At 41.0% G+C, this 25,483-nt stretch overlaps 1 protein-coding gene across 1 annotated transcript in view; it reads right to left on the reverse strand.

The window, feature by feature from the left end:
* Positions 1-25,483, reverse strand: part of ROS1 (ROS proto-oncogene 1, receptor tyrosine kinase) — a 229,385-nt gene that overhangs the window by 73,370 nt on the left and 130,532 nt on the right. Inside the window, exons 20-23 of the mRNA XM_082249088.1 lie at positions 24,365-24,428; positions 19,871-20,073; positions 15,207-15,418; positions 2,583-2,872 (exon numbers count right to left, since the gene is read on the reverse strand). Coding sequence (XP_082105214.1) covers positions 2,583-2,872; positions 15,207-15,418; positions 19,871-20,073; positions 24,365-24,428 — 769 coding nt within the window. The remainder of the gene's footprint in view (positions 1-2,582; positions 2,873-15,206; positions 15,419-19,870; positions 20,074-24,364; positions 24,429-25,483) is intronic.

The raw sequence follows: 25,483 nt of genomic DNA on the forward strand, positions 1-25,483 counted from the left end.
TGAGGCCGCGTGGCCGCCGAAGGCAAGACACACTGGGCCAGGCGTCTCTCTGGACTGGAGTCTGAGTGGAGTGGACTGGCAGCCAGCAAGCATAGGCCTTAAGGCCTAAGACCAGCCCAGCAGCAGTGAGTGACCAAGAGCAAGCCAAGGCCAAGCACTGCAGAGGAGGAGTGGAGGATTCTTGCAGACTGTCTGAGAAGCAGTGGAGCACGCAAGAGGAGTGACTGAGGAGCCGACTGAGGAGCCAGCCAGGCCAGCAGCCATCAGCACTGCAGCAGCAGGACACCAGGAGCAGCTTAGAGGTGGCACTCTGCCTGGGAGGTGAGTCAATGCACAGCCCAGCCATTTGTAATGCATCATACCACCCTCAAGCACATCCAACAATTTTCAATGTGGAGGGACAGTGCTTGACTTGCCAAGCTGACATAATTTTACAGCTGAACAATGCTGTAAAATTCTGTCAGCGTGTCAGCCCACATTGTCATTTTCAGGGGTATGAGGGTGGTATGAGATGCAAATGTGCAATGGTCTCACATTGAGTCCACTGCACATTTGCATCTCATACCACCCTCATATCCCTGAAAATGACAATGTGGCCTGACATGCTGACACAATTTATTTTACAGCTGAGCTGAACTGCTCCACTAGTGTGAGTGCCACCTCTAAAACCAATGTCCCCGGGCCTGCTTCTTGTGTGCTGGCTAACTGTGTCTGGTTCCATTGCTGCGTACTGCTGCCTCGCCTTACAGGTGACTCCGCTAATCCACTGTCCACATGCTCTGGGCCTTCAAATATATAAACATGAAATATTCGTGACTGATGCCCATTGTCAGGAATATTTCATGTTTGTCTTTATTTGGCCAATTTTTCACAAATGTTTCATGTTTTATGCTATTGAAGGCCCAGAGTGTGTGGACGACATCAGTGGAGTCAACGGTAAGGCGAGGCAGCAGAGGAGCCAGACACAGCCAGCAGGCAAGGAGCAGGCCCGGGGACATCTGTTTTAGAGGTGGCAGGTAAGTGGAGCAGTGAGTCCACTGCACATTTCCTTTCTCGTACCACCCTCACGCCCCTGAAAATGACAATGTGGACTGACCCGCTGACAGAACTTTACAGTTGAACATGGCAAACATGTATAATACATGTCCGTAAGTTTGCCATGTCCAGCTGTAAAATTCTGTCATCGTGTCAGTCCACATTGTCATTTAATGTTTATGCTTTTATTATCCATTGTCAGTAATATTTCATGTTTATGCATTTGATGCCCATTGTCAGGAATATTTCATGTTTATGTGTTTTGATGTCCACTGTCAGCAATATTTCAGGTTTATGCTTTTGATGCCCATATTGGGGGGTATATATATATATATATATATATATATATATATATTGTGTGCATATATATATGTATTAGGGATGCACCGAAATTTCGGCCACCGAAATTATCGGCCGAAAATGAGCCTATCCCATTTCGGCCGATAATGGGTTAACATGTATATTGTATTTTCAACAAATAAAACAAAGTGAATTTGTAACAAGGCCTCTAGAGTGCATTCTATTGTAGATAGATAGATAGTGTGTGTGTATATGTGTATGTATATATATATATATATATATATATATATATATATATATATATATTGCGTTTTATAGTTGGCCCCCCTACTTTTGTCCCTGTCCCCCCATGTGCCCCCCCTAAATATGAAAGCTGGAGACGCTACTGTCTGCAACTGATAAATGTTATCAACCCCGGCCTGGATTTTTGATCAATATTCTGCCTGCTTCTTTTGTACTTCCCTGCCAGCACGTTGCTGAACCCTGCCTGTCCTTGCCCTGAATTCTAATTGGGATTCTGTAACTAAGTGACTATCAGCCATTACCAAACGTGGCTTGTGACCTGACTACTGGCTTCTGTTCATCAAACCTCAACACCTCCAGTTTCAAGGTTGCTGAACCAATGTCCTGGCACCTAATTGTCCCTGTCTCCACTACCTGGGGTGTTTGGATAGGAATGTTATATATAGATATATATATATATATATATATATATATATATATATATATATATATATATATATATATATATGTATATGTTACACAGTACATGTGTTATATTTTGTAAATGTTTGTATAGTACCTTTATTTTCCATATTAATGTTTACCAGAAAAGGTATGCCGATTCCAGGAAAGCTTCGGAATATAATGTAGGGAGTGTGTCAGACCTCTGCAGAAAGACCACTGCTTCCCAATAGAGAACAAAGGTCCCAGTCTGCAACTTCTTGCAGGAGAAAAGCTCTCCTACTTAATTAACTGTAAGACATTGTACACCTTTTGTTTTCATGCACCTGGAATGTATGTAGCTGATTTACACTGAAGATTTAATTGGGCTTTAAATTATAAATTAATTGGCAGTTTAACAGTTTTTACTAAATTATCAATAGTGTGTGTGCGACTACATGACCTCATGAATTTACAATGCTAGCTCAACGGAGGTAGGGATTGATATCAATAGTTCATTGTATTCCATAAAATACTAAGGAATTCAGTACTACTAGATAAAATCAATAGCAATGAATACTCACCAGACATAAGTGGTACTTTAATCACATTCCAACAATGACATCCATCCATGTCAGAGGCCCAGATATTTGTCTCATTCCACAAGAATAATATGAGTGAGCCATTAGTATTTGTTGTATCCAAAGTCATCAGTGTCATAAATTTCAGGCTCTTGATATAGCAATCACAACCAGTTGCTCTAGCAACATCTTTCTGATTATATTGTCTCAAAACATGTACTATTGTGTCGTTTAAAATATCATAATATGATATGCCATTACCCATTTCCCAGTGTTCTATCCAGTACAAGCGGCTGAAAAAATTAGAACCAACATAAAGTCAATAATATTAGTAATATTAATAATATTATAGTAATATATGATAATAGTAATATATACAGTGGTGATCGAAAGCGTGGGCACCCCAGGTAAAAATTTGTATTAATGTGCATAAAGAAGCCAAGGAAAGATGGAAAAATCTCCAAAAGGCATCAAATTACAGATTAGACATTCTTATAATATGTCAACAAAAGTTAGATTTTATTTCCATCATTTACACTTTCAAAATAACAGAAAACAAAAAAATGGCATCTGCAAAAGTTTAGGCACCCTGCAGAGTTAATATCTAGTACTGCCCCCTTTGGCAAGTATCACAGCTTGTAAACGCTTTTTGTAGCCAGCCAAGAGTCTTTCAATTCTTGTTTGAGGTATCTTTGCCCATTCTTCCTTACAAAAGTCTTCCAGTTCTTTGAGATTTCTGGGCTGTCTGTCACGCACTGCTCTTTTAAAGGTCTATCCATAGATTTTCAATTATGTTGAGGTCAGGAGATTGTGAAGGCCATGGCAAAACCTTCCGTTTACGCCTCTTGATGTAATCCCCCGTGGATTTTGAGGTGTGTTTAGGATCATTATCCATTTGCAGAAGCCATCCTCTCTTTAACTTCAGCTTTTTCACAGATTGGCATCAAGTTACCATCCAAAATTTGCTGAAATTTTATTGAATCCATTTTTCCTTCTACTCGTGAGATGTTCCCTGTGCCACTGGCTGCAATACAACCCCAAAGCATGATTGATCCACCCCCATGCTTAACAGTTGGACAGAGGTTCTTTTCATTAAATTCTGTGCCCCTTTCTTCTACAAATGTACCTTTGCTCATTCCGGCCAAAAAGTTCAATTTTAACCTCATCGGTCCACAGAACTTGTTTCCAAAATGCATCAGGCTTGTCTATATGTTCATTTGCAAAGTTCAAACGCTGATTTTTGTGGTGAGGACGTAGAAGAGGTTTTCTTCTGATGACTCTTCCATGAAGACCATATTTGTACAAGTATCCCTTTATAGTGGAATAGTGTACCACAACTCCAGTGTCTGCCAGATCTTTCTGGAGGGATCGTGCAGTCAAATGTGGGTTTTGAATTGTTTTTCTCACAATCCTGCGAGATGTTCTGTCTGATATTTTTCTTGATATTCCAGATCTTGCTTTAACTTCCACTGTTCCTGATGACTGCCATTTCTTAATTACATTCCAAACAGAGGATATTGACATCTGAACATGCTTTGCTATCTTCTTATAGCCTTCTCCAGCTTTGTGAGAGTCAACTATGTTCAGTTTCAGTTTTCTAGACAACTGCTTAGAACAGTGGTTCTTAACCTGTTCGGTGAGTCAGTCTCAGGGGTTCGGCGGGGGGGCAACAGGGCAATTTCTCCCCCCGAGAAAATATTACTGATTGTGAGGCCAACCCCCCCCCCCCCGGGAAATCAGAGCTGTGGTCGGGACGACTCACAGCCATTACACATAGACACTTGACGCTCTGCCCCCTGTATCTCCCCCAGCAGGTTTCCAGCCTATCTCCTGCAGGCTGCTTGCTGCTTGAGTGGGCGGGATGGGGATGTACCTGACCACGGAGATCGCGGCCGCCTGGAAGAGGGAAGTGTGAGCAGCTGAGCAGAGGGAGCCGAGTGAATGTTCCTGGAGGTAGGCTCAGCTAGCTGTACATGGTGGATTTGTTTGCAAGCACCTCTGCAGCTTAGCATAGAGGTGCTGTTAGCTGACAAATGGAAATGCATGTCCTTTTCATTTAGCTCAATAAGCATTGTGAATGCCCCCTGGTGTGTGCCCTCCTGATACCCCTTTGTATGCCCTCCCAACACCTCCCCCCCAGTGTGTGTCCTCCTGACACCCTATGGTATGCCCTCCCAACCCCCCCCCCAGTGTGTGCCCCCCTGACACCCCATGGTATGCCCTCCCAACACCTCCCCCCAGTGTGTTCCCTCTTGACACCCCATGGTATGTCCTCCCAACCCCCCCAGTGTGTGCCCTCCTAATACCCTATGGTATGCCCCCCCAACCCCCCACCCCAGTGTGTTCCCTCCTGACACCCCATGGTATGCCGTCCCAACCCCCCCAAGTGTGAGCCTCCCTGACACCCCATTGTATGCCCTCCCAACCCCACCTCAGTGTGCCCTCCTGACACCCCATGGTATGCCCCCCCCCAGTGTGTGCCCTCCTGATACCCCATGGTATGCCTTCCCAACCCCCCCCCCAGTGTGTGCCCTCCTGGCTCCCCCAGTGTGTGCCCTCCCAACCACTGATGTGTGCCCTCCTGACACCCAGTGTGTGCCCTCCTGACTCTCCACTGGTGTGTGCCCTCACTACCCTCCCCCACAGTGTGTGTCCTCCTGACCCTCCCCCCAGTGTATGCCCTTCCAACCCCCTGGTGTGTGCCCTCATAACCCCCCAGTGTGTGCCCTCCTGACCCCCCCCCAGTGTGTGCCCTCCTGACCCTCCCCTGGTGTGTGCCCTCCCAGCCCCTTGGTGTGTGGCTTTACTGATCCCTGTACACTGTCCTATCCTCTGTCCTGTCAACTCCTGTCCTCTGCCCTATTCTCTGTACACCGTCCTACAGCCTACTGACCACTCTATCCTTCCCTACAATCAACTGACCCGTATACACTGCCCTACATGCTACTGGCCTCTGTACACTGCCGTACATCCTACTGACCTTTCTACACCGCCCTAAAAACTACTGACCCCTATACACTGCCCTACATGCTACTGACCTCGCTACACTGCCCTACAAACTACTAAGCACTGTACACTACCTTACAAACTACTGAGCACTGTACACTACCCTACAAACTACTGACCACTGCACACTGCCCTACAAACTACTCACTACTGCACACTGCCCTACAAACTACTCACTACTGCACACTGCCCTACAGCCTACTGACCTCTGTATGCTGCTCTACAGCCTACTTACCTCTGTACGCTGCCCTACATACTACTGACCTCTGTACATTTTACTTTGTATGACACGTTTAATTCAGTTCTGTAAACAACACCTTATTTTCTGGCAGTGCCCCTCCCGAGACTAGACTCATAAAATCATATTTTATTTCTCCAATTAAGAAGGGTTCGGTGAATGCGCATATGAAGCTGGTGGGGTTCAGTACCTCCAACAAGGTTAAGAACCACTGGCTTAGAAGATCCCATGGTGCTGATTGTTGGGGCAAAGTCAGGTGAGTCTGGGCATTTAAAACCTTTGAGATTGACATCACCTGGTCTTCCCAGACGATGATTGAGAACAATCCATGACATTGGCAGGTCTCAGCCTTGCAAAGGGGGCAATGCATGCTATAAATTCTACAGGGTGCCAAAAATTTGCAGATGCCATTTTTTTTGTTTTATGTAATTTTGAAAGTGTCAATGATGGAAATAAAATCTAACTTTTGTTGAAATATTATAAGAATGTCTAATCTAATTTGATGCCTTTTGGGGATTTTTCCATCTTTCCTTGGCTTCTTTATGCACATTAATACAAATTTTTACCTGGGGTGCCCAAACTTTCGATCACCACTGTAATATTAATGTAATAGTTTATATAGCTAAGTCGCCGCTTAATATGGAATAATTTGCTTTCAATCATGTATTCATGGCAAAGCTTATGAATAAGAAAAGAGTAGTACATCGGACCAAAACAACGATAAAAAGAAATCTGGATGTTTTGGTAGATCATCAAAGCATGCAAAGCCAACTATGGTAATAGACCCAGACCAAACAGGTTTTAATGGCTCATAAAGCCATGGACAATAATCTTTGTAGGTTGCATACCAACATATATGCCTAGCATTTAGGATCTAGAGTGGTGGCCTCCCTGCACATCGAGAAGGCCTTTGATACTATTGAGTGGCCTTTCTTATGGGAAGTAATTAGACGTATGGGCTTTCCCTTACTCTTATACAATGGCTCCAAATCCTTTATAATAGTCCTACAGGCTTAGTCAAGATGGGTGGGTGGTTGTCAGTCCTTTTCCGGCTTCATTGAGGTATCCGCCAGGGATGCCCTCTTTCTCCAGCCCTTTTCGCTATAGCATGAGAACCAGTGGCGGAGGAGCTTCGCACCTCCTCCGCTATTAAAGGGTTACGAATTGGCTGGCTGGAGGAGAGGGTTGTCATATTCACGGATGACCTTCTATTCTTCCTCAATGATGCGGACCCATCCCTCCAGGGTGCATTACAACTTTTGAATACCTACTCCGAGGTCATGGGTCTCAGAGTCAATTGGACTAAATCACTACAATTTATGATTGACTCCGGGGCCCCCAGTTTGGCCCCTCCGAATCTACCAATGGGTAGAAAATTTCAAATAGCAGTAAAACAAACGAAGGCTAAAGGCATGGGAGTCACTCTGTTGTTGCTTTTGGGCAGTATAAACCTAATCGAAATTAAAATTCTCCCCAAATTCATATATCTATTCCGCCACTCACCCTCTTGGATCCCAAAGTCTTCATTTAATCGACTTAATCTGATTTTTTTCTTCCTTTTTTTGGTTTCCCAGTTCTCCAAGGGGGCTTGGTCTTCCCAGACTGCCATAAATATTTTCTGGCCCCACAGCTGGTGATGGCGGCTTGGTGGTTCTCCCCTGACTGCTTCAATACCTCCACCATGCTGGAGGCTGTGGTGGTCTCTTCCCTCGAGGCATTGCAGCTTCTTATATTTAGAGGCCCTAAAGCTCAATACCCACTCACCCCCTTGATGCTCACTACCATCAGAGCCTGGAAAGCTGGCCTTAGCTGTGAACGCCTTCCAGAGGGGACAATTTCGCCTTCTACTCCACTTTGGCTCAACCCATCCATGCCTCATTTCTATGGTTTACCAGATCCATGTGTCTGGGCCAAATTTACTGTAAAGTGTTGCAGAGTGCGATCACTGGGTGCAGCGGAGTCCATTCAGATCAGACATTGTGGAGTAAACAGGAACTGGCTTCTTTATTAGAACATAACACAGGAATCAAACATGTCACCTCATTGTTTGTAAGAACAACAGACAGGAAGAGATAACCAACAAGTACAGTGCAGTGTACAGGAAATACACATCATAAAAAATGCATAGCATATCACTTAGCATTAGCGACATCTACTGTCCTATTTGTGAACTGCAGTTTATCGGATAAGCTAAAAGCTGTTGTATCTCCAACACTCCTTCTCAACAGCTAAGGCTTAGTCTATTAAACCCATCTTCTTTGTAAGCCTTGAGTGTCTTTCAGCGGTCAGAGGCTTTGTAAGGATATCTGCTGTCATATCCTCAGTTGGGCAATAAATTAACTCAAGAAGACCTTGCTCTTGAAGATCCCTAAGAAAGTGGAACTTCACGTCAATGTGCTTGGTTCTTGAATTAACTCCTTCCATGCGCGCAAGTGCGAGGCATCCTTGATTGTCCTCATAGATTTCTATTGGTCCCAACTGTGGTAGACCCATGTCTGTTAATAGCTGTCTCAGCCATATAACTTCTTGACTTGCCTGCGCTGCAGCAACGTATTCTGCTTCAGTAGACGACAGTGAAACAGAGAGTTGCTTTTAACTAGTCCAACTGATGGCACCTCCTGACAGAAAAAATAAGTATCCACTGGTAGATTTCCTGTCGCTGGTGTCTCCTGCCCAATCAGCATCCACATATCCTGTTAAGGTGCTTTCATCACTTGCTGGTAACTTTAGCTTGTAGTGCGAAGATAGCGAATGATTCGCTTTACAGCATTCCAGTCCTTTTGACTTGGCATTGAAACCTTTCTGCATAGGATTCCAACAGTTGCTGCAATGTCCGGCCTTGTAGCAGTGGTAAGATATAGCAATTTTCCTATTGCCTTCCTGTATTGAGTATTAGTAGGTAATGGGTTATCTTGGCAATTCATCTCCTTTAGGTAGTTGGTTTCCATAGGAGACTTTACTGGTTTGGCGTCTTCCATTCCAAATGTTTCAATTATTTCTTGTATTTTGTGTCTTTGGTTCAGAAGAAAGCTGCCATCTTCCTCTCTCTCAATCTGGATGCCGAGGTAATTCTTTATGTTGCCAAGATCTTTGGTGTTGAAGTTCTGATTTAGTTTTTCTAGGATTTCTGCTTCATCCCCTTCTTGCTCAAAGCAAATCAGGATATCATCCACATAAATAAGCATATAGACCCATCTGTCTGCCAATTTCTTTGTGTATAAGCAGGGGTCTGCTTTACTCCTCAGAAAGTTTTGATGTGTAAGCACTTCATTTATTTTTATATTCCACGCTCTGGCTGCTTGCTTTAGTCCATATATACTCCTGTGAAGTTTGCAAACTAGGTCTGGCCTTTGTTCATCTTTGAACCCTGGCGGCTGTTCCATGTAAATCTCTTCTGTTAGCTCACCATGTAGGAACGCGGTTTTCACATCAAAATGTTTCACTTGCATTTTCCTTGTGACGGCTACTGTCAGTAAAGTCCGTATTGTAGTGTGCTTGACTACTGGTGCGAATGTCTCGTCATAGTCCTCTCCATATTTTTGAGAATAGCCCTTGGCTACTAGTCTTGCTTTGTATCGCTCAATTGTGCCATCTGCATTGTATTTCACTTTAAAAGTCCATTTACAGCCTATGGCTTTCCTTCCGGGTGGTAGTTCTGTAAGTGTCCATGTTTTAGTGTCATGCATGGATTTTATCTCTTCATCAGCAGCCTGTAGCCATTTACTTGCTTCTTGTTCTGAAAGCTGAGATATTTCTTTCCAGGTTGCAGGTTCGTTGATACTGGCAGTACTTGCTTTGTATGAGAGACGTACAGGTGGTTTACCTTTGTTTTCTCTTGTTGAACGTCTCGGTTTTGTGTCTGAGCCTTCTTGTGTCTGCTCTTCAGTACTGGTAGAGTCTGCACTCACTTCAACTGTTTGTTCAGAAGTTACAGAGATAGGCTGGTCAATGTCAGTTTTCCCTTCCATTCTTGCTTCTACTGTTGTCATTACATTGTCTCTGAAATCTTCAACAAAAGTTATGCTGTTGCTAATGGTAACCTTGTCTGTTTTGGGATTAAGGATTCTGTAACCTTTGACATTGTCACTGTATCCAACGAAGATACCTTCAAATGCTCTGTTTTGGAGTTTGGTGCGTTTTTCTTCCGGTATGTAGATAAATGCTTTGCATCCAAATACTCTTAGGTGTTTTACATTTGGCTTCTCATTGTGCCATAGTTCATATGGAGTTTTCTCTATTGTTCTGGAAAGAAGTCGGTTCTGCAAATATGTAGCTGTCAGCCCCGGTTCACACTTGTGCGTGTGCGGGGTTCGCATGTAATGTCGGAGCGCACTGCTCCGACATTACATGCGATCGGCTGTGCGGTGCGAGTTTAGCCATACAGTTTGTATGGCTAAATTCGCACCGCAGCCGCACCAAACACGCACAGGGACCCTTTTTGGCAGCTGCATCAGGATCGGATCGCACAGCAGTTCACACTTGTGCGATCCGATCCTGTGCGAACTGCACGATCGCACTGCGATATGCGATCAAACTGGGGGTGTCGTTACGATTACATTGACACCCCCAGCGTATCGCATATGGCAGTGTGAACTGCAGGGGGTGCGTGTGCGATGCGGGAACAGGCTGCGAATTCGCAGCCTTCCCGCACTCGCATGAGTGTGAACCGGGGCTCATAGCTGCTTCACCCCAGTATTTTTGTGGTAGTCCAGAGTCTGTCAGCATACATCTGATCATTTAAGTCAGAGTTCTGTTCTTTCTTTCAGCTACTCCATTTTGTTCTGGTTTATATGGGACTGTCTTTTGATGTTCTATTCCATTCTGTTTTAAGTACTCTTGTATCTTATATCCTGTGAATTCACCTCCATTGTCACTCCGAAGTATGAGAGGCTTCCTCTGAAACTTGTTACTGGTCTTTATTATATAGTCTTGTAATTTGTCAAAAACTTCACTCTTGTGTTGCATTAGGTAGGTGACTGTGTATCTTGAATAGTCGTCTATGAAAGTCACTATGTACCTGTTGTCTCCAGGTGTAGGTGGGTTTAGGGGACCACACATGTCACTGTGAACTAAGTCAAGTGGTCTTGAAGCTCTCTTCTGACTGACTTTGGGAAGTGTTGCTCTTGTAGCTTTAGATTTAATGCAACATTCACACTTAACAGTAACTGGACAAGGTGATATTGTTAGATCCCTTGTCAGATTCCTCCTCTGTAGTTCCTGTATGCATTCTGGATGTCTGTGACCTAGACGTCTGTGCCCTATATGTATACAGTCATTGTGCTTGTGTGTACATAGTCTCACCTTTTCCTTCACTGTGTCGAGGTGATATAGATGATCATCCAGCCTGGCACTTGCTACTGTCTGGTTGCCGTTTAGGATAGAACACTTGTCACCTTGGAATTTTACAGTGGGTCCTCTGGCTGTTAGACGCTTCACAGATAAGAGTCCTCCTTCTAGATTAGGAACTTAAAGCACATCTTTATGGCTAGATTGTGTCCCGCATCATCAGGGCATACAAGGGTTCCATGCCCATATCCTTCTGCATGTATTTTGCTTCCATCTGCAAGATAAATCGTTTCTTTGTTGTTTGTTGTTTTGTTGTTCAGATTAAGTTCTGTGAAAAAACTTCTATCACTTGTCATGTGACTGGTTGCCCACGAATCGATGCACCAGCCTTGACATTTATTGTTGCCTGTCACTTTAAATGTGGCATTCCAGTTTCCTTCCCATGGATCATTGATTGTGGCTTTGACCTTTTGTTTAGCATAAGAGGGACGCTGTCTTCTTTGCTCTGCTTTCCATATAGTACAGTCTTTCTTCATGTGTCCCTGTTTGTGACATCTGAAACACACTCTGGTCTCTTTCCTGTGTAACCTTGCGTCTGTAACTTTAAGAGCGGTTCTGGTGTCGGTTTCTGTGGAGTCATGCACTTATTCCTTTCTTCTCTGATACTCATCTATGAGCCTGGTTTTTACAAATGTTAGTGTCAGATCTATCTGAGGTCGTGTCTCCAGTGCATTGATCACTGCAGTATATTTATCAGGCAAACTGCATAACAACATGGCTGCTGCGTGGCTGTCTGTTATATTCTCCCCGATTGATCTGAGTTGTGCAATCACTTCCAGCATTGCATTTATGTGCTCCTGCATGTCCTGTTTTCTGCTAAGTCTCATTCTGTAAAGTTTCTGCAGAAGAAACAGCTTGCTGTTTAAACTGGATCTTTAATGCAGTCTATTTAGAATGTCCCACATGCCTTTCGCTGTGTCCTCATGGCGTATATGTATGGGCTGATCATCCTCCACTAGTAAGTTTATGGTGGCACGTGACTGTCTGTTTTTCTTGTCCCAATCCTGATTACTGTCCTGTGGCCTCTCTGTGGTGGTAAACTCCCACAAGTCATCTCTAGATAATAGCATTTCCACTTTAAACTTCCATAGCTGATAATTGTCATTGTTCAGCTTGGCCACTGAGAGTTTAAGTTCTGAGTTTCCGGACATTTTTCCCTCCTTTATATATAAACAGTCTTACTTGTCTATAGGAGATATCACTGGAAAGCTTCCTTATGTCGATCTCCGCATCAGTCACACTGTCTCCCGTTGAAGGCTTTGGTCTGCCTGGGCTGCACCTGGTCATAAGACTTTATCTGGATCCTGGGCCCATAACCTGTTGCAGAGTGCGATCACTGGGTGCAGCGGAGTCCATTCAGATCAGACATTGTGGAGTAAACAGGAACTGGCTTCTTTATTAGAACATAACACAGGAATCAAACATGTCACCTCATTGTTTGTAAGAACAACAGACAGGAAGAGATAACCAACAAGTACAGTGCAGTGTACAGGAAATACACATCATAGAAAATGCATAGCATATCACTTAGCATTAGCGACATCTACTGTCCTATTTGTGAACTGCAGTTTATCGGATAAGCTAAAAGCTGTTGTATCTCCAACATAAAGAGCACCTCACAAATTACTAATGGCACTACCATGAAGCCCTGGTCACAGTAATTATCAGATTTCAATCTTCCTCCTCATTACTTGTTTCATTTATCTACAGCTCTCCCATGCCTTTTCCATCCAGTTTTCACATGCCTCCCTAGTTTTGATTCAACCACCCCTTGAGCAAGTGCTTCAGTTAGATAGATGTACAGAGAAACCCACATCTCACCTATATGCCCACCTACTTTCAATATCTTTTCCCACCCTCTGGCCTTAGAGCTAAATGGCAGCATGATATCCAGCACCTGGACGATGACGATTGGGACAATATTTGGAACCTCCCATTCTGTACTCTGGTCTCCTCACAGGATAGATTAATCCAGTTCAAGATCGCCCACAGGGCCTATTACACACCTTCTAGGCTCAATCTCATGAGTCCCTCTCATCCTTCAGAATGCTGGAGATGCAGTTATGTGTTTTCTCTCTCTGTGAATGGAGGAGAGAGATGCATCATATCTCTCTCTCTGTCCTTGCAGAGAGAGAAAAAAGTGTGTAATAAAAAAAAAATAATAATAAAAAAATAAAAATAATTAGATCAAGGTTTGAGGGTCAAGGTCAGGGTTGGGGTAAAAGGTCAGGGTCAGACAGGATTTTTATTTTTTTTTATAGTATCAGTGTCAGTGTGTTTTAGGTAGGATAAAAAAAAAAAAAAAAAAGCAAATGCGCACTATTGTTTCTGGGCTGTACTGCAGGTACAAACAACAAATACCATGCACATGCATGGCATTGCTGTGATCCTCAGGAGCGGGATTATTTATTTTGGGTTGTTCTTCAGTGGAAGGTTATGGTAGTAGCAAGAAATATACAGCTACATTTTTTAACCACTTACTGACCGCCTGTCGCAGTTTTACTACGGCAGGCTGGCTCGGCTGCGCGAAACGATGCAGGGGTACGTTGGTTGAGGGAGTTGTGCTGGGGGGAAATCGCGCTTCCAACCCCACTAGAGAGCGGCAATGCCGAGCCACGGGACCAGCTCCGCTGAGAGAGAAGAAAGGTCAGCTGTTGTAAACACAGCTGACAGTTGCTCTCTTTGAAATGATCACAGAGCGCCTGTGATCCTTCTATATCACAGGTCTCTATGATCATTTCACAAGTCCCTCCCCCCACAGTTAGAAAACACTCCCCTAGGCTCACAATTAACCCTTTGATCACCCCTAGGTTAACCCCTTCCCTGCCAGTGTCATTATTACAGTAACAGTGCATATTTTTAGCACTAATTACTTTAGTAATGTCACTGGTCACCCCCAAAAAGTGTCGCTAAAAATCGCAGATCGCCGCCATTACTAGTAAAAAAAAATTACTAGTAAGAAAAATAAATAAATAAATAAAAATGACATAAATCTTTCCCCTAATTTGTAGACGCGATAACGTTTGTGCAAACCAATCAAAATACCAAAAATATGTAGCAGAATACAAATTGGCCTAAAAGGATGACAAATTTTTATTTTTATTTTTTTGGGAATGTAATATAGCAGAATGTAAAAATATTGTTTTTTTTTTTTGTTTATTTTCTTTTTTGTTTATAGCGCAAAAAAATAAAATCGCACATGTGATCAAATACCACCAAAAGAAAGCTCTATTTTTGGGGGGAAAAAAAGAACATCAATTTTTTTTCAGTACAGTGTCGCACCACAGCGCAATTTTCCGATAAAATAGCGTAGTGTCAAATCGCAAAAAATGGCCTGGTCATTAAGGGGGCAAATCCTTCCAAACCAGAACTGGTTAAATTATTTATTTATTTAATTATTTTTTACTATTTTGGGCCAGTTTTCCTTTAAACAAATCAGAAGATATCCATTAAACTTTACCACCAAATGAAAGCCCAATTTGTCCTGAAAAATACAAGGTATAATTCACCTGGATGCACAAAGTAGTTGTGATGATATGTGCAGATTTATTAACACATGCCAAAATGCGAAATTGTGCTTAGGCATTAACATTTGTTTTATCCTTAGGCGTAAAGGGATTAAAGATTAAATGTGTTCTTCCTTGAGAATAGGTAATTGAAAAGTTAGATCTAGCCAACTCTGTAGAGGGCTTCTTAGGAGAGTGGGGATGTGTTTCTAATTGTACAAAATATAACTAATAATTTTTACAATAAATAACACTGTAGATTGTTGATTCAGGGGTTCAGGAAAAAAAAAATTGTCTCTGTTGGTGAAAACTGGACCTCAATTTGCTTGCCTTTCTCTGTACTGCAGGTTTAGTTTCCCGAGGACACAGGTGTTTAGTTCAATTATGTCTTTTGGTTGAACTTTATGGAAATGTGTCTTTTTTTTTTTCTACCTCACTGTGTAACTATTTAACTTATAAAAGAAGATCAAAGAATGAAATTAAATGATACACACTAAACAGGAAATAAGTTAATAAGAAAAAACAATTTACCTAAGCATAGGGTAAACCGCAATGGCATCTATGGTCAGGTTGGACAATTTCAGAGATGTGCCAATAGGTTTGAGACTTTTCTTCTTATGCTCTAGGTCCAACAAGAAGAACTCAGTACCATTCTGTTCAGAATGTATAGTTACATATATATGCCTTGCTATCCAGTCTGCTGCCATGCTTCGGGCACCTGAGAAACGTTCATCTTCCAGTAACTAAAAACAAGGCCTTTAGTAAGTATGGAAAACTACAACATATAAAATGCACTCTTTTTTAAATCAAATCACTTTTTCTTTTTTTTTGCCTACACATTCTAAGTTGGCAAAAGCTTAATTATTATTGGCTGCTATGGAAAACTGCATGTCATTTCATATTATAAAGTCAACACCATTGTACCAGCTACATTTCCTGTATTTAATATCAATTCGCTTGAAAACATTTCCAAAAAAAAAGGTTTAATATGGAATCACAATTCAAAGATCTCTGGGTATTTTCATATTTTGTTCATAATGCAGCATTCTAATTTTATTGGGTTCACATTTTGATTTCTCTTTATCTAGGTTGTGCTGTCTATTTTAATGAACACCCTGTTTCTATTAATCTATTAATCTATTCTATTTAACCACTTGATTCCTGAAAGATTAACGACCCTTCATGACCAGGCCAAATAGATCTTTCATTTGGTGGTATTTGATCACCTCTGGTTTTTTTTTTATATTTTTTTTTGCACTATAAACAAAGAAAAACGACAATTTTGAAAAAGAAAACAAATTTTTTTAATTTTGCTCTAAAACCTATCCAATAAAACCATTGAAAAAAAAAATTGAATTTCCTCCTAATTTTAGGCCAATATGTATTCTGCCACATATTTTTGTTAAAAAAAAAAAAAAATCCCAATAAGCGTAAATTGATTGGTTTGTGCAAAAGATATAGCGTCTACAAACTATGGGATATTTTTATTTATTTATTTATTTTTACTAGTAATGGCAGCAATCAGTGGTAGACATTCTGACATTAACCTTTCACTTTTTGGGGACCAGTGACACTCAGGCCCCGTTCACATCGGGGCGACGCTACTTCGCACCGCAGCGCGCCGCGACCTCGGAGCGGCCACCACGGACTTCATAACATTGAAGTCTATGGCGGTCGCCTCCTGGTCTCCCCAAAGAAGCTACGAGACGAGACGATACTCAGGCGGGTGTTTGAAGCCGACTGGCCGGCGGCTCCAATTCAGCGCTATTCCTGTGTACTTTTGTAAGTGCAAATCTTTTGTTTTATTTATTTTAATAAATGGTTTTACGCTATGGGCGCTCCCCCCCTTATTATTTATCCTATGTAATATCGCGGAGCATCTGTGTGGATCAGCTATATTGCCAAGGGAGTGTCTATGTTCATTCAACTGTGGATTGCCATACATCAGTTTCCCTGATTGATACATGCAATTTGTTGCTGATATCTGATCATCTGACAGGAGTCATCTACAGAGTTCCACTGGTCTGGTTTTTGTTTACACCAACGCTTATTTTACTGCTACTTCTGGTAAGCAGTACCTATTCACATTGAATTTTTTCTGTGTCGTGTTGGATTGGACTTTAACAGTTTATTCATCATTTAATACTTTGGACTATTATTTTCTGGGACTTTCCACTTTATTTAATAGACCTATCATATATGGTCTAAGTCATTTAGCGCAGCTTTTTCCCACTAACTGTGTGCCTAGCCAGTGTTTTACTACACTCTGTGTGGTGCTTTTACTAGGGTAAGAGATTCAATTTATTCCCTGCTTTGCAGGGAAATACATTTTATTTCTTCCCTCCTGTCAGAATGGAGATCTGCCTTGTTTACATAGGCAGAAAGCTGGTCTGTCTCTCTGTTCGATGATCGGCAGGTATGGGCGCCCCCTACCCGGAAGAACCAAATCCCATATATTCAGTAACTCATAAGTTCATCCCTCACATTTTTGTAAATATTTTATTAGATCTTTTCATGTGACAACACTGAAGAAATTACACTTTGCTACAATGTAAAGTAGTGAGTGTTCAGATTGTATAACAGTTTAAATTTGCTGTCTCCTCAAAATAACTCAACACACAGCCATTATTGTCTAAACTGCCGGCAACAAAAGTGAGTGCACCCCTAAGTGAAAATGCCCAAATTGGGCCTAAAGTGTCAATATTTTGTGTGGCCACCATTATTTTCCAGCACTGCCTTAACCCTCTTGGGCATGGAGTACACCAGAGCTTCACAGGTTGTCACTGGAATCCTCTTCCACTCCTCCATAAACACATCGCGGAGCTGGTGGATGTTAGAGACCTTGCGCTCCTCCACCTTCCATTTGAGGATGCCCCACAGATGCTCAATAGGGTTTAGGTCTAAAGACATGTTTAACCAGTTCATCACCTTTACCCTCAGCTTCTTTAGCAAGGCAGTGGCCATCTTGGAGGGGAGTTTGGGGTTGTTATCATGTTGGAATACTGCCCTGCAGCACAGTCTCTGAAGGGAGGGGATCATGCTCTGCTTCAGTATGTCGCAGTACATGTTGGCATTAGTGGCTCCCTCAATGAACTGTAGCTCCCCAGTGCCAGCAAGCCATGACACTCCCACAACCATGCTTGACTGTAGGCAAGACACACTTGTCTTTGTACTCCTCACCTGGTTGCCCCCACACACACTTGACACCATCTGAACCAAATATGTTTATCTTGGTCTCATCAGACCACAGGACATGGTTCCAGTAATCCATGTCCTTAGTCTGCTTGTCTTCAGCAAACTGTTTGCGGGCTTTCTTGTGCATCATCTTTAGAAGAGGCTTCCTTCTGGGACGACAGCCATGCAGACCAATTTGATGCAGTGTGCAGCATATGGTCTGAGAACTGACAGGCTTACCCCCCCCCCCCCCACCCCTTCAACCTCTGCAGCAATGCTAGCAGCACTCATATATCTACTTCCCAAAGACAAACTCTGGATATGACGCTGAGCACATGCACTCAACTTGGTCGACCATGACGAGCCCTGTTCTGAGTGGAACCTGCCCTGTTAAACCACTGTATGTTCTTGGCCACCATGCTGCAGCTCAGTTTTAGGCAGTCTTCTTATAGTCTAGGCCATCTTTATGTAGAGCAACAATTCTTTTTTTCAGATCCCCAGAGAGTTCTTTGTCATGAGGGGCCATGTTGAACTTCCAGTGACCAGTATGAGAGAGTGAGAGTGATAACACCAAATTTAACACACATGCTCCCCATTCAAACCTGAGACCTTGTAACACTAATGAGTCACATGACATTGGGGAGGGAAAATGGCTAATTGGGCTCAATTTGGACATTTTCGCTTAGGGGTGTACTCACTTTTGTTTCCAGCGGTTTAGACATTATTGGCTCTGTGTTGGGTTTTTTGAGGGGACAGCAAATTTACACTGTTATACAAGCTGTACACTCACTACTTTACATTATAGCAAAGTTTTATTTCTTCAGTGTTGTCACATGAAAAGATATAATAAAATATTTACAAAAATGTTAGAGGTGTACTCACTTTTGTGAGATACTGTATATCCCATAGTTTGTAGACGCTATAACTTTTGTGTAAACCAATCAATATATGCTTAATGGGTTTTTTGGGTTTTTTTTACCAAAAACATGTAGAAGAATACATATTGGCCTGAATTTATCAAGAAATTTGTTTGTTTACATTTTTTTATTGGATATGTTTTATAGCAGAAAGTAAAAAATATTGTTATTTTTTTTTTTCAAATTTGTCGGTCTTTTTTTGTTAATAGCGCAAAAAATAAAAAAATCCAGTGGTGATCAAAAACCACCAAAAGAAAGCTCTATTTGTGGGAAAAAGGGACATAAATTGTATTTGTGTACAGCGTCTCATGACTGTTCAATTGTCAGTTAAAGTAACGCAGTACCTCATCGCAAAAAATTACCTAGTTATGAAGGGGGGTAAATCTTCCGGAGGTCAAGTGGTTAAACTGTGTATTTACACTAGTGTTTAGTCATACTACAGCTTTTACAATCTGGACTCCAAGAGTCACAGTGATTTATCTGAAGGCTTAATGCCCCGTACACACGTTCCGATAATCGTACGACAAAACTCACTTTCGACCTGATCGCACGATAATCTGATCATTAGTGCACAGCTTTCGACAGCCGATCACGACAGTTCATCCAACAAAATCCAAAGGGACAAACAGGAAAACTTCTGTTGTACAATAGCCCCACGAACGACAATCGTTTCATCAGTACACTATGCGTACGCCTAAAATCGATCGACAAAGACCGCGCATTATCAGAAACACTAAAACAGCACGGAAAAAGCCTGGCTGCCATTGTTTTTGTTTTGCACCATCTGATACGTAGCTAAGCAACCAGGAAGCTTTTCCCGAATCGTACGACAAAAATCATACCGTTTGTACGCATTGTTGAATTCGATGTTAGTATCATGCAACAAAATGCGAACGACAAGTCGTCCGATTATCTGAACGTGTCGACAGGTTTCTATTGAACCAGCCAATGCTGCCTGACATTCGGCCCCATGTGCACTAGGTCTAACACAGGGAGTTGCAGAATCAAAAAGATGCCTATGGTCCTGCAGTATCACTACCTTTAGCTAATGTTTAGGAAAAGTCAGCTTCACTTTGATAACAAAAAAAAAGCCAAAACAAGTACCAGAACTGTAGATTGGCTTTTAGTATCCCTCAGATAGATTGCATCATTAAGCAGAAAATAAAGGCCTCCATCAAGGGCTATGTAGGAAGTCAGCTTTATATTCTCCTCTGTGGAAAGATTCCACAGAGTTTCCTTTCTGTCCAGATCATTGAAAGAGATTTGTTTAGAAGAGATACCAATAAGAGTCGGAGCAGGGTGAATATCTGTTGAAAGAAAAATATAGCATAAACAACACATGGCAAACACGGGGTGGTAATACGCAGGACTTTTTGAACAGTTCACTGATATATAGGAGTAAAATAAAAGGATAATTGTGAGACTCAAACCAAATAAACTATACAAAGTATCCTTTCCCAACATAGTCTTTGTTTTATTTTTAGCTTTAGCTTTACACCGGGCGAATGTGTTAGTTTACACCTTTTCCAGTTTAGATTTGCTAAATGTTTTTTATCTATTTTTTGTCATTTTTGCCTTATTTAGTTGAAATATAGCACATTTACAAAGAGCCATACATGGACTTTAGGAACATAAGTCTGTGTAGTTTGTTCAATTTCTAAAAGGGTACTTGCCCTGTTTTTACAAACAGTGACACATTTTACAAAAAATATGTTACTATTGCTCAATTCACCATTTTTAACCTCCCTGGCGGTATGATTATGTCTGGAATTACATACCAAAAGCGGTACAATTCTTTTCATGGAAATTTGGCGTTATGTATTATAGGCCTACAATTCTTAGTAATTACTGACTTAAACCTGACCAAAACAAGACTCTAGTAGACATCCCAGATGTGATAAATTTGAAACACAAACGCATGAATTATAATCGAATCAATAATATTATTTTATTATTTAATATATAATATATATAATAAAATAAAATTATATTATTGATTAGATTATAATTCATGCATTATATATTATATATAGATATGTGTGTGTGTGTGTGTATATATATATATAATATATAACGCATGAATTATAATTGAATCAATAATATAATTTTATATATATATATATATATATATATATATATATATATATATATATATGCATGCATATATATATATATATATATATATATATATATATATATATATATATATATATATATATGCATATATATATATATATATATATATATATATATATATATATGCATATATATATATATATATATATAATATAATATAAAGTGTGTTTTGTGCAACGTTTTTTTTTTTTTTTTTTTTTGAATTTCCCTCCCTAGTTCCGCTCCCATGCAGCATTGCTGCTGCAGGGAACGGAACTAGGAAGTGATCACACCGACGGAGGATGGAGGACCGGCGGGACTCTCGGCTGGCGGTCGCAGCAATGAGAGATCATCGCTGGATCGCCAGGATAAGGTAAGAGAACACCGCTGCGCTCTCTGCAATCCACCCCGAGCGTGACTCGGGGTTACCGCTCCTGCAATGAAAAATCAACCCCGAGTCACGCTCGGGATTACCGCTAAGGCGGTTAATCAAGATATCCTTTTTTTCTTTTTTTTTAGTTTTGTATAGAGTGTAGAGGGATCAGAACACCGATTAGGTTTTTTTTTTTTTTTTATTGTCTGAGCCCTCATTAGGGAGACGCACCCTCTCTGTTTGTCCTGGTTACCATTATCATTAAAATTGAAAGTAAAAGATAATCCCTCATTTTGGATTGTCTCCATAAAAGGGGGGAAATCTTCCAATGGGGGCATTAGTTCTGGTGACTTGGGGGTCCCCAAAGGATTCCCTTAATTTGCAGGGATTTCCTCTCACTTCCTGTTTTGGCTATGGAACAAGGGGTGAATCTCCCCAGAGGGACACAGATTCTGAAAAAAAACTGGCAGGGGTATAATCCACCCTTACTCAATCCAAAAGGAAAAAAAAAGTTTTTCCTATAGTTCTGCTTTAATTTATGCAGCAAAAAACATCTGTTGGGCATTACAAGAAAAAAGCATATGAATTAATGTATGGCACTTCTTTAAAAATAAGCTATTTTATCTGTTACAAATCTTCTAGTATAGATTCAATGTACCATCAGAAAAAAATAAATTATTTATTCCTGGAATTATACCAGAAATCAATGGATAGCACATTGGTTTTTTTTGTTTGTTTGTTTGTTTGTTTTTGGGTGTTTTTTTTAAAATATGTTTATTGAAGTTTCACATACAAAAACATACGTTTAAAAAGAAGGAAAAAAAAAACAAACAAAAAAAGAAAAGAAAAATAAAAGAAATATGTGTTATCCGCTCAGGGGTACCAGAGCAATATTAACACTTGAGTAACTATTAATTGTATGGATGGCACATGGATTAACAGGGTGTAGTTTAAGAGAAGCGTTTTTACAAAACAGCAAGTATAGGTCAAAATAATTGCAACAGTATGCGAAAGCAAGCCCTCCAAAGGTGGCCTCATCTTGGTTGGGGTATGAACAACTCAAGGGAAGTATATCCATGGCAATCAAATAAGAAATCATAATGTAACCTTGGTGGGGTCAGCCAACCACTTAGACCATACTTTATCATATCTTGCAGGACAACCCCTATTCACATAGGTATTTTTATAAAGTGAAAGACTATTATTTACCAAAGGAGATAGAAGGAGGAACTTGCTTTTTCCAGTGGAGTGCGATAGCTTTCAAGCATAGAAAAGAAGAAGGCCCACCAGTGTCCTCTCTGCTACAGTGGGAATCAGGCTTTCTACCAACCATAGTATACAGATTTCCATGGAAGGTATCTTGGTTACCGACACAGTGTTTATTACGGAAAGCACTTCTGACCAAAATCTGGCAATACCCGAACAGGACCAGAAAATATGAGAAAAATCAACTGGGAAGTGGCTGCATCTCCAACACTCTGAAGGATGGAAGGCACACATGGCATGAGGTCTAGAGGGGCAAAAATTGGCCCTGTGGACAGCTGTCCGTTACAAGCGGTCAGATCTCCTGAAGAAGTCACGTGGGCCGTGACGATACGCGTAGAGACGCAGGGACAGAGACTGGATGCAGAAGTGCAGCATCACTGACCGCTCGTAATGGACAGCTGTATACACTGACTACTGTGAATTTAAATGTAAGTTGCTACTTTTTTGGGTCAATAAATGTTGTGAAATACTACACCAGAGGAAGTTTTTCTGCTTGTCTGCCCCCATTTGGAAGCACACAGGACACAAACAGCTCCCTCCCTCACCCCTGGAAGGTGGAAGTCGGATAGGATCCAATTTAAATACCCCCTCCCAGCATCCCCTTTGGATACACACAGGAACATGGGATTGACACCATCTAAATGCTATAACCTTACAGCAGTAAGGTAAGGGTGTAGCACACCCAGAAGCTTTGCACATCTCCCTATTACACCTCACTGGTTGATTCCTGGAATCACTCACCTGATTTTACACCACCTGATTTGATGCCACTTTCACTGCATGATGATTGAAGCTGCAACAGATCACTGAATGGACTTGTTTTATGGGATGATTTTTTTTTTTTTATTTCATTGTTTATTCGTTTTATACATCATATTATCATCCTACTGTTACGCAGCTGTTGTGCACTTGTCACTTTGTTCACTATATATATTTTGGAGGTACAATTAGCTGTCACACTGGGACGAAGAGTGTATATGTATTGACGTCCCTGGATTTATATATAATCTTCTTGCACTTAGCACCTTTGTCACAGCAGTTTGCACCTCACGGACTATTCATGCTATTATATATTTTATTTTTACACATTGGTGGGCACTAGGAGCACTTTGAATATATTAAAATATTTATTATTGATCAAGTACATTATTAATTGTTTATTCACTTATATTTATTGATTATAGATATTAATTATGTTAGGCTAGGCGCGGCTTTATTATTATATACCTATTTCTAAAGATGGCCAAAGACATATCAAAACTCGGCTAGTTTAGCAGGGACCTGTCGAATTTTGATCATTGTGTGGCCATTCCTGTTTATCAGAAGTAGATCATTTTTTAATCAGCATCTGCAGAAGATAAGATCAGCTGCAGCCACTGATCAGTGTATTCTGACAACAGAGAGTCCCATTGTCGAGATTACAAAATCTGGGGGGGGGGGGGGGGGGTAGGAAGATATATATCTGTGTGGCTAGAGGAATCTGCTAATCTGATCATTCAGGCCACTGGTTGAAAAAAACTGCAAAAGAAAAACCTCTCTGGCCAGCCTAAATTCCACTTGAAAAAGGGTTCTTAGCATTTTGTATGTAGTGACATTTTGTCTATTCTGCTCTTTGATTTTGGTGAAAAATGCAGTAAAAGGAAAGGAAATATTTGCCTTTAATATTGGTCCCTTGTGCCAATGCTATTGTACTGCTGGTCTTTAAACATGATTGGACATCAAAGGCAATTGCAGCATTCGCTATTATTCCCTAACATAAGTGAACCCCTTTAGTAAATCACCCATAAAACACTTCCTTTTTGACAATTTTTAACTGATCAACTGTATTATATTTTACATAATACCTGAGATAAGCGCTTCTGCCATATCAGAAAATGGCCCAGGTCCAACAGAAGTATAGGCTTGCACCTAGAAGACAAAATATGAGAATTAAAATGATTGTACTATTTAAGGCCGGGTTCACATATGTGTAGCCACGGGTTTGTGCCTGAGGTCCGGTGTGTGTCTGTTCACCGGTTCAGGTGTTTATCAAGTCCGAATTTTTGCGTGAAGTAGCACCTGAACCGGACCCAAACATGCACAGGACCCTTTTGAAATCCACTCTGGACCTGTGTGAACCAGCTCCATTGAGAGCCCATCACACTCCCATTTCATGCGAATTGGATGCAATTGATGTGAACCCAGCCTAATAGTATAAATATTTTATAGTTCAAGCTTTACTATACTATGGCAGAAAATTGGGTAAAACAAGGAAACCTGTGCAGACAAAAATACATGGGTTGCCACGGCTAACCTCTCTTGAAAATGCTATCATGCTGATCTACCTGCTTTCATACTTTCTTAGTTACTGATCAAGTTTGCAGGTCAGGAGCTTTACTTGCTGCATGTTTATTCTAGATCGTAAAAATACTAAAGCCTGGAACAGCCAGACAAGTAGAATATTTAGAATTTTAGCAATGGCAACCAATGTATTTCTCTTGATGCAGGTTGCAGAGTTTCAATTATGATCTAAATACAATTTTTCTATAGTTTCTATGGGAAATAGTGTTCAGTTCTCTAAATATAGCCTATTAACAATTTAACCTCAGTTTGTCAGGCCTGTAAGGTTGCAGATATTATCAATTTAGACACAAATAATGCATGTAAGAGGTTTTCTTGAAGCTTTCAATTACTGTGTCAGTATGGGGTGGATTTACTGAAACTGGAGAGTGCAAAATCTGATGCAGCTGTGCATGGTAGCGTTGATAAAAAAAAAAAAAATGGAAACTGATTAGTATCTCTGCACAGCTGCACCAGATTTTGCACTCTCCAATTTTAGTAAACTACCCCTATGAGTCAATAAAGGATTTTCAAGTTGAAAGGGAAGTATAGTTCATTTTTAGTAAGCAAATATTTTGAGTTTTTATTACTACAGCTTACTTAAAAGTAATTTTTGACATATTTATAAGAGTGTTTTTCTTAAT

This window comes from Pelophylax lessonae (genome assembly GCF_965119305.1).
Source record: "Pelophylax lessonae genome assembly, chromosome: 3".
NCBI lineage: Eukaryota > Metazoa > Chordata > Amphibia > Anura > Ranidae > Pelophylax > Pelophylax lessonae.